General features: G+C 42.0%; 1 protein-coding gene across 4 annotated transcripts; it reads right to left on the bottom strand.

Moving 5' to 3' along the window:
• Positions 1–577: 577 nt before the first annotated feature.
• TMEM183A (transmembrane protein 183A) lies at positions 578–14,401 on the bottom strand. 4 transcript variants are annotated; one of them, XM_042925564.1, is made up of 8 exons: positions 14,190–14,401; positions 13,902–13,991; positions 12,875–13,042; positions 7,922–8,078; positions 6,803–6,983; positions 4,267–4,347; positions 2,527–2,682; positions 578–1,281 (listed from the first exon to the last, which is right to left on the bottom strand). In XM_042925564.1, the coding sequence occupies exons 1-8, from the start codon at positions 14,296–14,298 to the stop codon at positions 1,096–1,098; spliced, it is 1,128 nt and encodes a 375-aa protein (XP_042781498.1). In that variant the 5' UTR covers positions 14,299–14,401; the 3' UTR covers positions 578–1,095. The 4 variants fall into 4 exon arrangements, with proteins under 4 accessions (XP_042781498.1, XP_042781497.1, XP_042781499.1 ...); XM_042925563.1 differs by having other exon boundaries at positions 7,922–8,081; positions 14,190–14,400; XM_042925565.1 differs by lacking the exon at positions 12,875–13,042 and having other exon boundaries at positions 7,922–8,081; positions 14,190–14,399.
• Positions 14,402–14,425: the final 24 nt, after the last annotated feature.

Genomic DNA, 14,425 nt, shown 5'->3' with positions numbered 1-14,425 from the left:
TCTCTGCCCCTTCCCCGCTCATGCTCTGTCTCTGTCTCTCAAAAATGAATAAACATTAAAAAAAGAAAAAAGAAAAGAAAAGAAAAGAAAAGAAAAGAAAAGAAAAGAAAAGAAAAGAAAAGAAACACATATTCCAAAGACTCTTTCATATATACCTTTTAGGCTGATTACGGATAAGGTATACCACAATCAAATTTTTACTTATCCTCTTACTTTCTTATCTATGTACAATCTGCCTCCTCCCTTTTGCCACCATCTACCAGAGGGAATGAAACGAACTTTTTAACTGTGGGACAGCAAAAAGACCTGGGTCAGAATCCTCCACCATTTATTGGCTGCATGGCCTTGGGTAAGTCACGGATTCAGTTTTCTCAACCACAGAATGGGACCAGTATCACCTACCTTGCAGGATCATGAGAATTAGTGTTATCGTGTAAAGTTCCTAGTAGAGTACCAAGGGCACAAAGTCATCATCACCACCACTATCAAGCCTCGTGCAAAAATCCAAATTGGCAAAAAAATATTTATGCAAATATCCAAAAGTGATTTTTAAAGAAAGATACACAAGTCAATCTTCTAAGATTCTGAAAACCCTGTCACCTGCTTTATTTCTGGAGGAGGGTAAAGGGAGAAGAGAAAATATTCACTTGAATTTGAGGGGGAGCTTAATGGGAAGCAATAGTAGCAACAATTTTAGGCCTCTAAGGCTCCTCTCTGATCACAAGGGAAGGCTGAAACTTCCTTGTTTGGAGATTCAAGAGTTTAATTTTTCCCTAGAGCAAGATCATCCATTTTTGCTGGGATAAAAGAATAAAGAACAACAAACTCAATAGCACCAAATGGGGTTTAACACAGAAAATGGGGCCAGGTTTCTCCTTTCAAATGCACATTTTTTACATTAAAATATGTTTATAAATCATAGTTGTTTTTCCTCTCGATTCAATCCTTCTCCTTCCCCTACCAGGAGCCCGGGGAACTGGAAGAGCACGTGCGTTACTGACCAGATATACAATCCGGACGCCCCTTCCAAACCGGAATCTGATTACTAATGGACTGGCCCAGCTCAGGGCTGCCCTCAGCGACGAGAAGCAGTAACTATGCTCTCAGGGAGAATGGGTACTGAGGATGCCACCAGTCAAAGAGTCGAACGCTGTGCACTGGGTCCAGGATGATTTGCACGCCCTGTTCGCTGCGCAGTTTCCGGCCGCCACGGACAGGAGAGTCCTGGAACACCAGTCTCACGCGATGATGCCGCATGTCCGTGCTCACATTGATAGTAAACTAGCAGAGAAAAAGCAAATTCAGTCCCCAAATCCAACAACCTTGTTTTCCTACGGCTTACTCTGAAATAAGACAGTCTAGACAAAATTTACACTGGCTGGGCCACAAAATGAAATTTCTTCATATTTAAACTCTGCTAAAGAAAGCCTCTCAAATAGCTGAGTAAACCAGGATACACACACACAGACTACCACTGAAGTCAATTTTTAAAAGCTGGGTGGGAGCTATACGAAATGACTTGAACGCATCCTGATGAGATATTTTGAGCAAGTCAAACAAGATGCATGAAACATACATCTGATCACATGTTTGGTAAAATGAACCACACAATCTCTAAATATGTTTATGTATATGTTGGTCTGTACAGAACTGTAGGAGCATGAAGTACAGGGAATCTGAATATATAACTAGGTCATTAATGTGACTTAACCTTGAGGGAGGGGAGAGGTGCCTAACAACCAACACAGCATGTATGATAGAATCTCAATTATACAAAATTATTTAAGAGAGTGGACGTATGCATGTACATAATAATGGACACAATAAAGAACAACTCCCAAAAAGTTAATAGTTATAGGACAGTCAACGTCTAGGTCACCTTTCCTTTCTCGATGTATTTATGTATTATTTAAGTTCTTTCCATGAAGTATGCATTATTTATTTTACCATTAAAAAAAGAATAAAACTATTTTCAGTGTGGAGGTTGGAACCCCACGCAGCTCTGAACATAAGCCTAAAGGACGGCAAAGATAAATCACATGAACTCTCAAGTTCCCAATCCAGTCAAAATTTTTAAAAACTTGGAAAATAGGCCAGAGACATATTTGTTGTTTACTAATCTAATTCTTGGCTAAGGCTTGAATAGTCACCATCACACAGGGGACCGAGTGGTCACCCTACATTTTAGTATTCCATTTATGACACCACAAGCACGCCTCAAGGTCCTGACATACAGTGCTCATATATAAGCCTCCATATTATCCCTGAAAGGATGATGTTTCTCCAATATTAACGATAACTATACAAAGATGCAAAAAAGACATGAGATAAGATATTCTCAGATATGATTAACTCCTCCATAAATCTGTTCCTAATATATAAATCTGCTTTCAGAATTTAAAAAAAAAAAAAAAATTATTCTTCAAAGATTTCTTCCTCGATGATTAAATTTATAAATTTCTGTCCAGCCCTCCGTATAGTGAGAGTATGTAAAAGAGCTAAAAATGACACGCTGTCCCCACTTACCAGGGTAAATATCATTCCCATGACAATTGGAATAAAGATGAAGTTGAGGGTAGTGACCTGTAGTAGGCAGCAGTCCTGGTCTGGGTTGGTATGAACATCTTCGTACTGAACGGGAGGCTGCAACCCTCCCATACAATTGCTCTTTAATCTAGGGGACTGAAGAGAACTGAGAATTACTCTCATAGCTTAGAGGAAATGTTCATGGCTCTAAGACTCCACCCGTGAAAGTCCTATGGCTCAACAAAAGGATAAGATCCCTCTTTTGTCACCTCCTCTCTTTATAGACATATTGGTTTCTATACAGATCAAGGAAAACCTGCCTTTTGAAAGAAGAGGAAACACATTAGGATAAGCAATGTGGCAATGGGTATATGCTTCATTTAGGCGGGATTTCCGGCCTTCTGGCAAGAAATAGAAACTTATAGCTCTATCAGAAGCTCTCCAATGTTTGAAAGATTGCAAACTCCTTGTGACTTGTTGGACTCCAAAGAACATCTGCTGCACAAATGGGACAGAAGCAGAAGTGGCCGTCTAATTCCAGTCACCATAAATAAAAGAGTCGTGAGTCTCAGAACTAAAGGAAATCTCAGCATTCATCTTTCTGCAGTTAATTCCGGTCTCAGCTGGAACACTGCTGAGACTGCCCTGCAGCTCCTTCCCAGAAAGATCCCATGGTGGACCTTCTATCAACATCTAATGGGTATCACAGATTGAGGACCTCTTATTAACATCAAATGATTAGAGCCAAAATTCTTCCCTAAAACCACGTTTAAAAAAAAAAACAATCAAATGGAAAAATATGATTTACTTTCATTATAAACCTATCTGTAACTCACCTACCATCAAGTGCAGGATAACTAATCGCATTTATAATGCATCTCCTCATAAGATACTAAGTAGGGGAGACAAAAGGAAGAAATGAGCCTGCTGAGGACAAGAAGTAAAGACAAGCAAAGCAGACCCTCACAGAGGCCAAGATCTCAGGTACAGTCCAAGCAAAAGGCAGAGACAGAGTAGAATACTATCTCCTCTTCTTATACATAGCCTCTTGGCAGCCCCTTTCCTCAGGGCCTCCCCACACGGCCTCAGGTGTAAAACCATACAAATCACTGTTGTTTGCAAATACATTTGCTTTGAAAAACAAAAAGTGATAGGCAAACAACCCCAGTACATTGTTATAACAAGTTTTCCCCTTTTTCCCATGTTTAGAAAGTCATCAACTATACAGAAAAGGTAATAAAAGAGGGCAATAAACTCCTGTATACCCTCTATCATTAGATATTCCATTTTCTCTCCTCCCACCTCTCTCTCATGTTATGTATACACACATATACAAATCACACGCACGTTGGGGGCAGAAGGGGCAAAGCCATCTGAAAGCAGCACTGATGCACCACCTTATTCAGCATGGATGAAGACACATAACCAGAGTGTCACCGTCATACCTAAGAAATTAACAACAATTTCCTATCATCTCATATTCACAGCATCCTCAAATTTCTTGAATTGTCCCCATGTGTCTTTTATAGCTCTTTGTTCCCCGATTCAGTGCCCACTTTGCATTACACTATTGTACCACGGGGTCTCTTTCGTATGGGGTAATTCGTCCTTCCTTTTCTTCTCATGGCATTTCTGTAAGTTTTGATGTGTACTATTTGATTTTAATAAGGCAATTTTATGCCTAGTGAAATTTATTAGAACAGCATAGTGCCTGAAAAACAAGAAGATACGACTACATACCTGTTTTTTGAACTTAAAGTTGAATTCCCACATTGGTTCCTGTCTGTTCCCAACAATCTTTCTGCACCAGAAAAGTAAGCACTGTAAGAAAAAAAAAAATAAAGTAAACCAAAAATAAATAAATATAAGACAGAAAAGGAAAAAAATCAAAATAAGGTCACAAAAAATAACCAGCAAAAACCTGTTTGACAGCTCTAAAGCCAGCCACAGTCCCAATGCTGAGATTTTACTTTGGCACAGATAGAGACCCCTCCCCGCCAATTTGACACTGGTGCAACATGAAAAGACACAGTCCCAGGGTTATTCAGTAAAGAGAAGAGGGACCAATATAAGTCAACCTCAGATGCTGTTGAGGTCAACCCCCACTGTTCTCATCTTTAAAGACAGAAACATGGTCTCTAGAGACTGGGACATTCTCTGATTCAGCAAGCCACTCCTCTATATGAAAATATAAGGGCAGCCAGTAGCCACCAGGCAAGATGATAACAAAGCCATAAGGCAGGCAGAGATGGCCGGTCCTGTAACAGGAGCAAGCCACTCAGGACCTTCTGGGAGCAGACAGCCGATGTGAAAACTACAGAGCTGGGCTGAATTCAGTCTCAAGTAAGCCCCTCAGTGAAAGTCAGGCTACAGCTAGGGTTAACACAAGAAGTTAAGTACCTCCCAGGGGATAAGGGGTGGGTCGTCCGCCGTGCCAGCTGTCCTGCCCTTCAGACATGCCCTGTACGTCCTGCTGTTCCATCAAAAATAATGGGCTTGGCTTTAAGGGGCAGACACTTCTGCTGCCATCACAACGGCTCCAGTGTCCCATACAAGCTATGCTATTGAAAAGAGAGAGAGGGAGAATCAAATACGAAAAGCTGGAGTCCAGGAACGTGGGACAACTTCCTTTAGGCATGCTGCCAACTCCCTGAATGCCATGCGATTGTGGTTATACAAGTGGCAAGGCCATGCATGGGACACCTGCCACTGCAGGTCCCACATCCTCTTAAGAGATCTCTAACAACAAGGCACGAAAGAAGCAGCCAAGAGGCCTGGGCTTACTATCTGGAATAAGACCTTAGGTTTCACCACCTTGGCTTTTTATAATCTACTTTTAAAAAATTAACATAAGTGATAAGACTATGAAGCCAGAGGTATTTTCGATTTAGGCAGTAGCACTTGCATTGTGCACTGGAGCCGCTAGGATGTGTCAGGCATGAGGAGTTCGCCCAGTGCTGCTCTACTCCCAGCAAATGACTCACACCTGGCATGATGTGTAGCTTTGGGATGATCCCCACCTCCTCATACTTGGGCTGATACTATCAAATGTTTCTGGGGGAGGCAAACTGCAAGTGTGAGATGATATACCGTCCACTCATATTACTAGCGGAAGCAGCTGCTGGGTGAAATTCTACTCGCCCCGCATTCTACACTTGCCCTAAAGCCACCAGCGAGTGTGGTATTAAATTGAGCTCAGCCCATAACCCTGATCATCTCAGTCTGCAATCCTGGAAGGAACCTCGATAATCCTGAAACCAACAGTACCCTTTCAACCAACATGTAGCAGGTAGAATAGTATCACACTGGAGCTAAACTAGGCGAGAAGAATCAGAACACCCAAAGCACAGCAACAAAATAGAAGAGAACGGAAAGTGCTACAGAACACCAGAGCTGGGGTAGGAATAGAGTAATAAAATTTACCCACAACTCATAAGAGACAGAATGTAGACAACGGTATTAGTTGAAGGAGAAACAGGCTGAGGCATCAACTTGCCTAAGTGATCGTGTCTGTTGTACTGGTCTAGCTCGGCAAAAGTGGGTTCGCTGGATATTTCAATATGGCGAAAAGGAGAGAAAGGCCCAAAGGCTAATAGACCTATTTACAAATCAGAAGAATGCCAGATACTTGAGTACAATGTATGAATAAAAACTACTGGGGAAATCCCAAGATATAAGAAATAGCCTAGGACACAGCAAGAATTTGAGAGAGCTAAAATCTACGAGCGCGAGTACCTTATACTCTCTGAAATGACCTAGCCCAGAGCTTGGCAACAGTGGGCACTTAGCATAGGCTAAAGTCTGTACCAAAACCTTTTAACGAGGTCAACAAGAAACAAGAAGCCTAGACATCAAGGTCACATTCAGAAAAGAAAATTACTAAGGTGTTCGTGTTATATCTTTGCATCGTGATTTAAAGCACCTTATAAGAATTACAGTTTACATCTACCGTTTGAGTTGTGCTCTTCCTAACCCAAACCATCAAAACCATCTCAAGTGATCCAATGTACAATGCATGAGAATAAAGTAAAGAGAATAAAGAATATGCTAGAAGCACAAGAAAGCTTTAAGGTAAAGGTAAGAAAAGCCAGCCCAGCAGAGCAGGAATGTCTTAGAGAAGTGAAACCCTTGAGTCCTGAAAGCTTCCATTAGTCCCCTAGCAGCCTGGAACCTATAGCCCTAGCCCTCCCCATCAGGAAAGCTGGAGATAAGCCATATTAATAGGCCCACCATACAAGAGTCCACTAGTTAGGCGCCAACAATAATTCTCACTTACTTTGGAATTCTTTAATGTGCTGGGAGTGCTTTCTGGAATGGCTGGATTCTTGGAGATTCGAGCAGCAAATGGCTCATACATATGGTACAGAGATCGGATCACACATGCCCGGAGACAGCGCAGCTTCTCCATGGACTCTGGTCGCAGGCGCAAAGGCAGAGAGGCATCCAGCGTGTAGTGCCTGAAACATGACACATTACTCCTACCAATATGTGACCTATCTCTCCTGCTCTGGGTCCCCTAGGATTCCTACTCTCCATATGAACCTAACTGTATGATTCTACTGGCCAGTAGTTAGCTTGTCCCCAGTGTTCTCCCATGCACACACGTGTACACACACACACACACACACACCACCACCACTCTTCATTTCTTAGCTATTTTTACTTCTTTGCTATGCAAAAACCAATTCACACAATCTTGTAATCCCGCAGTCCACTCATGTGTTTCATGTCTCAACAAGTTCTCTACATACTTCCACCTCAACATCTCTCCCCATAACATCCTTACTGAGAGTCTATAATCTTCGTTACATTTCTGCATCTGGTAGCAAAAGCTAGCCGTCTTACTAATTATATCATTCACTTGCTCCTCACTCTCACCTCTACAACTATACACCGGGCAACAGGAGTACAAAAACTCTACGATACTTCATGATAATTAGCAAACTAAGAAACAATGAACCCAGTTAGAAAGGTAAGCAGATAGACATCTGTAGCTTTTGAAAATTCTAGTTAAAATAAACTTATGAAGAAAAGTCAAAGACCACTCTTTGTGAGACCCGAAGCAAGACTTTTTGTCGAAAGTGGATACTGGATGGGGGAGGGGGCAACCACAGGGAAGACAATTACCTGGATGAATTAATAACACCAATTTTAAATTAAAGAGGGGCTCAATTTGGGATGAGCACTGGGTGTTGTATGCAAACCAATTTGACAATAAATTTCATATTAAAAAAAAAAAAAAAAAAAAGAGGGGTTCAAGGAGTCCAAAGCTAGGCTCATGCCCGGCATGGAGCAGAGAAAGTGAAAACAGTCACCAGCCAGGGAGTAGCTCCAAATCATAATCAGCAATGAAATCAGCTACAAAGACAATAGAGTGAGCTCCCTGCGGTCGCACCTTCGGTACAACCTGGTCCAAAAGGCAGCAGTGCAAGTGACAGTCCAGGCATTCTTACAAATCAGGGAAAAATTCACAATGTCCTCAGGACGGATATAGGAGGCCAGCAATAGCCAAATATCCATGGGATACTCTTCTCCTCCAGCCCCGTCCAGGTCTTCTGAAACAGAAAAGAGAATATAACCTTTGACCTTCTATTACACACATACCTAAAGATCCCCAATGATTTCAATTCTCCCAGGGCTTGCACTGTTAAAAAAACAGTTTTAAACAGGTCCAAGAAAGCCTGTCAGGCTCATCATTTCCTGCTTATTCTAGCTGCTAGAAACTTGCTTCCTGTTGCCCAAGTGACTAGGTCATATTCTTAAAAGGCTTTTATTTAACAACTATTCAAACACTATTTTGAAGTTTGCCAAAGTACTTCTGCATACATTATACCATTCCACTCCAATAATTCTTCAACAGAAATAAGGAAAATATTACTGTGCCCATTTTATTAGTAATAAGACACAACCTTGGCACTAGGTTAAGGTAAACAGAACCCAGGTTTTACTCCAAATTCTAGCTTTGCACCACGAATTCTGCCTCTGGGTGGCTCAGTCGGTTGAGAATCAGATTCTTTTTTTTTTTTTTTTTTTTTAATTTTTTTTTTGGGACAGAGAGAGACAGAGCATGAACGGGGGAGGGGCAGAGAGAGAGGGAGACACAGAATCGGAAACAGGCTCCAGGCTCTGAGCCATCAGCCCAGAGCCTGACGCGGGGCTCGAACTCACGGACCGCGAGATCGTGACCTGGCTGAAGTCGGACGCTTAACCGACTGCGCCACCCAGGCGCCCCTGAGAATCAGATTCTTGATCTCAGGGGTGCCTGAGTGGCTCAGTCGGTTGAGCATCCAACTTCGGCTCAGGTCATGATCTCACAGTTCCCAAGTTCAAGTCCCGCATCAGGCTCTGTGCTGACAGCCTAGAGCTTGTTTCGGATTCTGTCTCCCTCTCTCTCTGCCCCTCTCCTGCTCATGTCCTCTCTCTCTCATTCTCTCTCTCTCGTTCTCTCTCTCTCTCAAAAATAAACTTTAAAAAAATGTTATTAAAAAAAAAAGATTCTTGATCTCAGCTCGGGTCTTGATATCAGGGTAATGAGTTCAGGCCTCATGTTGGGCTCCACCACTAGGCATGAAGCCTACTTAAAAAAACAAAACAAAATATTCTGCCCTTGATTTCCCTCACAGTCCCCATCCACTAAACATTTTCTTCAATTCAGTCATTCTAAAAAAAAAAAAAAACAAAAACTGATTTTAAAATGGTATGATGAAGCCTCAAAGTGCAAACTAAATAAAACAGCAGGTAAGTTACAGCATATCTTCATCACTCAATAAATGCCTGTAGACATGTTTCTTTCCTTCCAGTTCCTTGTTTCATTGCCAGTTTGACCTATGATCCTGGCCAGGAGCATTCAGTATTCAAAGATGCCCTGTGACAACGTATCCCCACCTCCTCCTCCTTCAGACTTCATCAGGGTTCATTCTCTTAACTCTGAGGTCCATCTGATGTCTCAAGTTCAAACAAAAACTCACACTCTATAAAGATATCTGCACCTGGACAAACCCTAACCCTAACCTGTAATTCAGACCTAGTCACACAACTATCCAAAGAGAACTTTTCTTCTTTCTCTTTCGTGGGCAAAACGACCCTACACTACCTCCCCAAAGCTGCCTCTACTTTTTTAGCTAACAGCTTCCTGCAGCTATATGACTCAATCAGGTTGTTGCATTAGATTCTTTGTTACACGGACCAATGCCTCCAAAACAACATCCTCTTCTCTGCTTGCAATTCTTCCTTATAATTTCTGGTAACCATTTAAGGTTAAGTGTGCCATGTTTGGGCCCCACCTTCTCCCACATTAAATCTCTCCCTAAAGAAGAATGAAAAGGACTATCAGAATTTCTCCCACTGAGTCCCATAAGGAGCTTTACAAAGCAGAGTGCTGTTTAAAAATGTTCATCTTTAGGGACAAAACTTGGTAACTACTGAAGAACTGTCAGTGTTTGAAACATCATGATTAAGAAATTTCAAGATGCAGGAAATGGAATCAGTAAAAGAAAGCCTCTTGGAGATAAGCCATGAAGGACATAAAGAACTTTGATAGATATAGCTTAAAAGTATTCCAAGTGAAATAAACAGTAAACATAAAGCCCAGAGACCTAGAAAAACAAAACACATGTGACAGCAATAAAGAGACAAGCCTAACAAGATTCTGATACTATTAAGAAATTACTATTAACCTTTTTAGACAGGATTAATTTTGTTGTTGTTGTTAAAGAGTATTTGTCTTTTGGAGGGAACTACCAAAATATTTACAGATAATAACAGGATGCCCGGAAATTGTTTCAGAATAATCCAGTGTGTGTGTTGAGGTGGGGGAGTAGTGGTTGAAACAAAAATGGCCATAAGTTGATAAGTGTTAATGCTGGGTAACAGCTATATGGGACTCATTATACTATTTTCTCTTCTTCTGTATTTGTTTCATTAAAAAGAAGCTAAAAAGAGAAGGTAAAAAAAAAAAAAAAAAGACCAGTCTGACTAGAATGAAGGAACCTAATGAAAGTAAAGCAGAGCAGAGAACTAAAAGATGAATTATAGTTAAACCTGAAAGCCACAAATTATGTATCTGGTAAGTGACTTGTATCCTGAATACACAAAGAATTGTCACAACTCAGTAATAAAAAGATAACCCAACTTAAAAATGGGCAAAGGATAGGGTGCCTGGGTGGCTGTTGGTTAAGCATCCACCTTCGGTTCAGGTCATGATCTCATGGTCTGTGAGTTCGAGCCCCACATCAGGCTCTGTGATGACAGCTCAGAGCCTGGAGCCTGCTTCGGATTCTGTGTCTCCCTTTCTCTCTGCCCCACCCCCACTTGCGTTCTGTCTCTGTCTCAAAAATGAATAAATGTTAAAAAAAATTTTTTTTAAATGGGCAAAGGATTTGAGTAGACATTTCTCTAAAGAAGACATACAAATGGGCAATAAGCACACATGAAAAGATGCTCAACATCATTAGCCATCAGAGAAACACAAATCTAAACCATGACATAAACCTGACATCCACTATGATGGCTTTAATTTAAAAAGTCAGACAATAACAAGTGTTGGTGAGAATGTAGAGAAACTGGAACTCTTTGCATTACTGGTGGGAATGTAAAATGGAAACTACAAAAAACACACTGGCAATTACTCAAAAAGTTAAACCAGAGTTACCATGTGATTCAGCACTTTCACTCCTACCCAACAGAAATGAAAATATACGTCCATACAAAAACTTGTACAAGAGCATTCACAGCAGCATTATTCAAAATAGTCAATAGGGGCGCCTGGGTGGCTCAGTTGGTTAAGCATCCGCGACTTCAGCTCAGGTCATGATCTTGCATTCCATGGGTTCAAGCCCCGCGTCAGGCTCTGTGCTAACAGCTCAAAGCCTGGAGCCTGCCTCAGGTTCTGTGTTTCCCTCTCTCTCTACCCCTACCCTGCTCACACACTGTGTGTCTCTCTCTCTCAAAAATAAACACTAAAAAAAAAAAAAAAAACTTTTTTAATGTTTTTTTAAAAAATAGCCAAATAAACTGAAGTACTGTTATATCCTACAAAATGGATGAACTTGAAAACATGCTAAATGAAAACAGCTAGACACAAAAGACCACATATTGTATGATTCCATTTACATGAAATGTCCAGAACAGGCAAATCTACAGAGACAGAAGGTAAATCAGTGGTTGAGGGTAGGCTAGGGGGACCAGGAGGATTAGGAGGAAATGAGGAATAATGCTAAGAGGTTTGGGGTGATAGAAATGTTCTCAACTCAGATCATGTTCATGGCTGCACAACTCTGTAAACATACTAAAGCCATTGAATTGTACACATTAAAGGAGTGAATTTTATGTCATTAAAGAGATTTTAAAAGTCTGTAAGCTGTTCTCTGGAGTGTGCCCAGAAACAAAGCAAAGCAAGATAAACCTCTAAAAGCATGGTGATGATGAGTAGGGATTTCAAGCAAAAAATTAAGGAACAAAGAAATGTGAGGAATGTCAGTATTAACTTTGGCCTTCTGGAAAACAGTGGTATCACTGACAATAACTGGCATAATTGCAAAGCGATGTCAGTCCACTAATTATTGATTGTTCCAATATATTTTAATAAATACAAATATCTGTTATCTGACTCTCAAGTACAGGTCAAAGTTCTGGCACATCTGACACCAAAAACACATATCATTTATACATTAGCTTCCCCTAACTCTAGCTGATCACTGGAACCACTTTAGCTTTAGGAATAGCTATTCTGGGTGCTACCCCAGGAATGTCTGATTCATTAAGTCTAGAGCAAACCACCGCACGACAGTCTGGCACATTATATACTGTTAGTTTATTTTTCTTTGTTTCATTTGTGTGAGTTTTATTGGCACTAAAGTATAAAATCACATAATTTTCTATTTCCCACAGTATCTATTAGACATAAGCAGACATTAACAATTGCAGAGCACTTAAAAGTCCATAGTAATATCTAACCTCAGCTGAAATGAAACTGGTTATATACAATCCACATATTTAGGAAAACGTTTTTGGTCACATCTTTGCTTCCTCACCTGTTCAGAAATCCAGAAATGCAAAGGCTTTTTGTGTTCATGTCACCATACGGGTTTTTACCTACCAATGACATGTTCTCAATGAATGGCTAGTACAGTCGAATTTACAACTCCAGATTGTAAGATTGACTCTTACCAATCTCCTTTCCTCTCAAATTTAGACAAAAGTAGAAAGCACTAGTATATTAAACCTGTCCCACTACTAAGATCCAAACCCTGGTTCTCCACTGGCTTCACCTCTTGTCCTACTGAGAAAGCGAACAGCTTCAAGTGATCATGACAGACAGGACTAAACCAAAAGGGAACAAGCCCTATACCTTTGTGCCTCTTGCTCTTTTTTTTTCTGGAGACGGTTCTCTCATGGATGCTCTCCTCCTGAGCATCCATCTCATCACTGCTGTCAATGATGTCACAGGGCTCACCAACCCCAGAAAGAGCTTCCACTGCAGGAACCTGGGAGGCTTCCAAGCCACAAAGAGATTTTACTAGAAGAAAATAAGGGGAGAATGAGATGGCAGAGTCCCATCCAGAAATACAAATGACACGACTTAGGCAGGATATCAGCATCCAAGAGGAAAAGAAAAAGGGGGGAGGGGGGAGCAATAGTGTGAGAGAGCCTGCTGAAGAAAGCTGAGAACCAACAAGAAAGAAATTTTAGCATTTAAATACAAAAAAACTGGAAAGCAAATGAGCAAACTGACTCCAAAGTTGCAGAGATTGACTCCTTAAAAGTGTCAACTTCAGACCTGAAGAAAAAGGGAGTGCATTATTATTCTTCCACTATAAACCCTGTAGGATAAGAACAAAAGGTTAATGCTATTCTCGTTTGCATAAATTCTAAGAAGCAATGAGAGAAAATGAATCCAATTTAACCCTGTTACTAAGCTAGAGTCAGTGGGTGCCAGAAAAGCACAAGTCGCAGGGACCTGTGAGTTAAAGGCTTGTAAAAGAGAAGCATGAGAAAAGGAAAAGCACACTTCAAGGTTATCACACAAAGAAGCCAACTGCAGAATAACTGAGAGTACATATGAACCACAGGAAAAAGACGAATAACCAAGAAGGAGGCAGTGAAAATTACAGAAAAGTACACAAAGATATATATATTTTTTTTTTGGATGCAAAAACAGAAATAAAATATTTCTGCTACAGAAACTGCTACTGCTCTTGGCTAATCCTCCCTTTCCCCTCCTCCGAATACACAAATGACTACTCAGGACGGCAAACACGTTTATGGGAACATGCCCAAAGGATTGCAAGAAAAACACTGAGGCAGGATCCCAGGAAAATGAAACACCTAGTTCTGTCTTCACGGCCTGAGTCTGAAAAGACTTGTTGGCAGCCTACCTTCCTGCTGAACAGCATTGGCGACGGCTTTCTTGACCCGTCCAGACCTCACGACCGCCGGATCCGAGTTGGCATAATCCGCCACGGTCACTGAAATACAGCATCAACCCTCAAAGGAGGAGGCCTTCTCTCGTCAGCGTCCTCCCCGCCTAGACCTCCTGCTCACTGCAGGTCCCCGGCCCCAGCCGCTCTCCCATTACAGGCAAGCGAGCGCTCGCCCCGGCGCCGTCCAGCCCCCCTCCCTGCCGCCAGCAATGAGCCTTTCAACGCCCCCACCCCCTCGCCCACCTCGTCCAGAGCAGGCGTCGTGGGCCCGGAACTTGAGGCGCTTCCCTCTCTTGGGCATGGCGACCGTATCGGGGCGAGGCCGGCCTAGCGGGCCGGGACCCCGGGCCATGCCTCGGGCCGGAGAGCCGGCTCCGGGAGCCGCGAGCCAGCTCCGCCCGGCTCAGCGGCCATCCCGCACCGGAGTCCGCCGCTCTCGCGAGGACTTAGGCCAGGGCTCCGCGTCGCGTTGGCGGTCG

The sequence above is a fragment of the Panthera leo genome, chromosome F3 (assembly GCF_018350215.1).
Source record: "Panthera leo isolate Ple1 chromosome F3, P.leo_Ple1_pat1.1, whole genome shotgun sequence".
Classification (NCBI taxonomy): Eukaryota; Metazoa; Chordata; class Mammalia; order Carnivora; family Felidae; genus Panthera; species Panthera leo.
Note: the sequence above shows the minus strand (reverse complement) of the source record. Positions and strands in the feature narration are given on the sequence as shown.

Coding starts and splice junctions, on each gene's coding strand:
- TMEM183A (XM_042925563.1), bottom strand. CDS start 14,298: ATGGCCCGGGGTCCCGGCCCGCTAGGCCGGCCTCGCCCCGATACGGTC. Junction 13,043..13,901: donor CAATGCTGTTCAGCAGGAAG/GTAGGCTGCCAA, acceptor ATTTTCTTCTAG/TAAAATCTCTTTGTGGCTTG. Junction 8,082..12,874: donor AAAGAGCAAGAGGCACAAAG/GTATAGGGCTTG, acceptor TTTCTGTTTCAG/AAGACCTGGACGGGGCTGGA.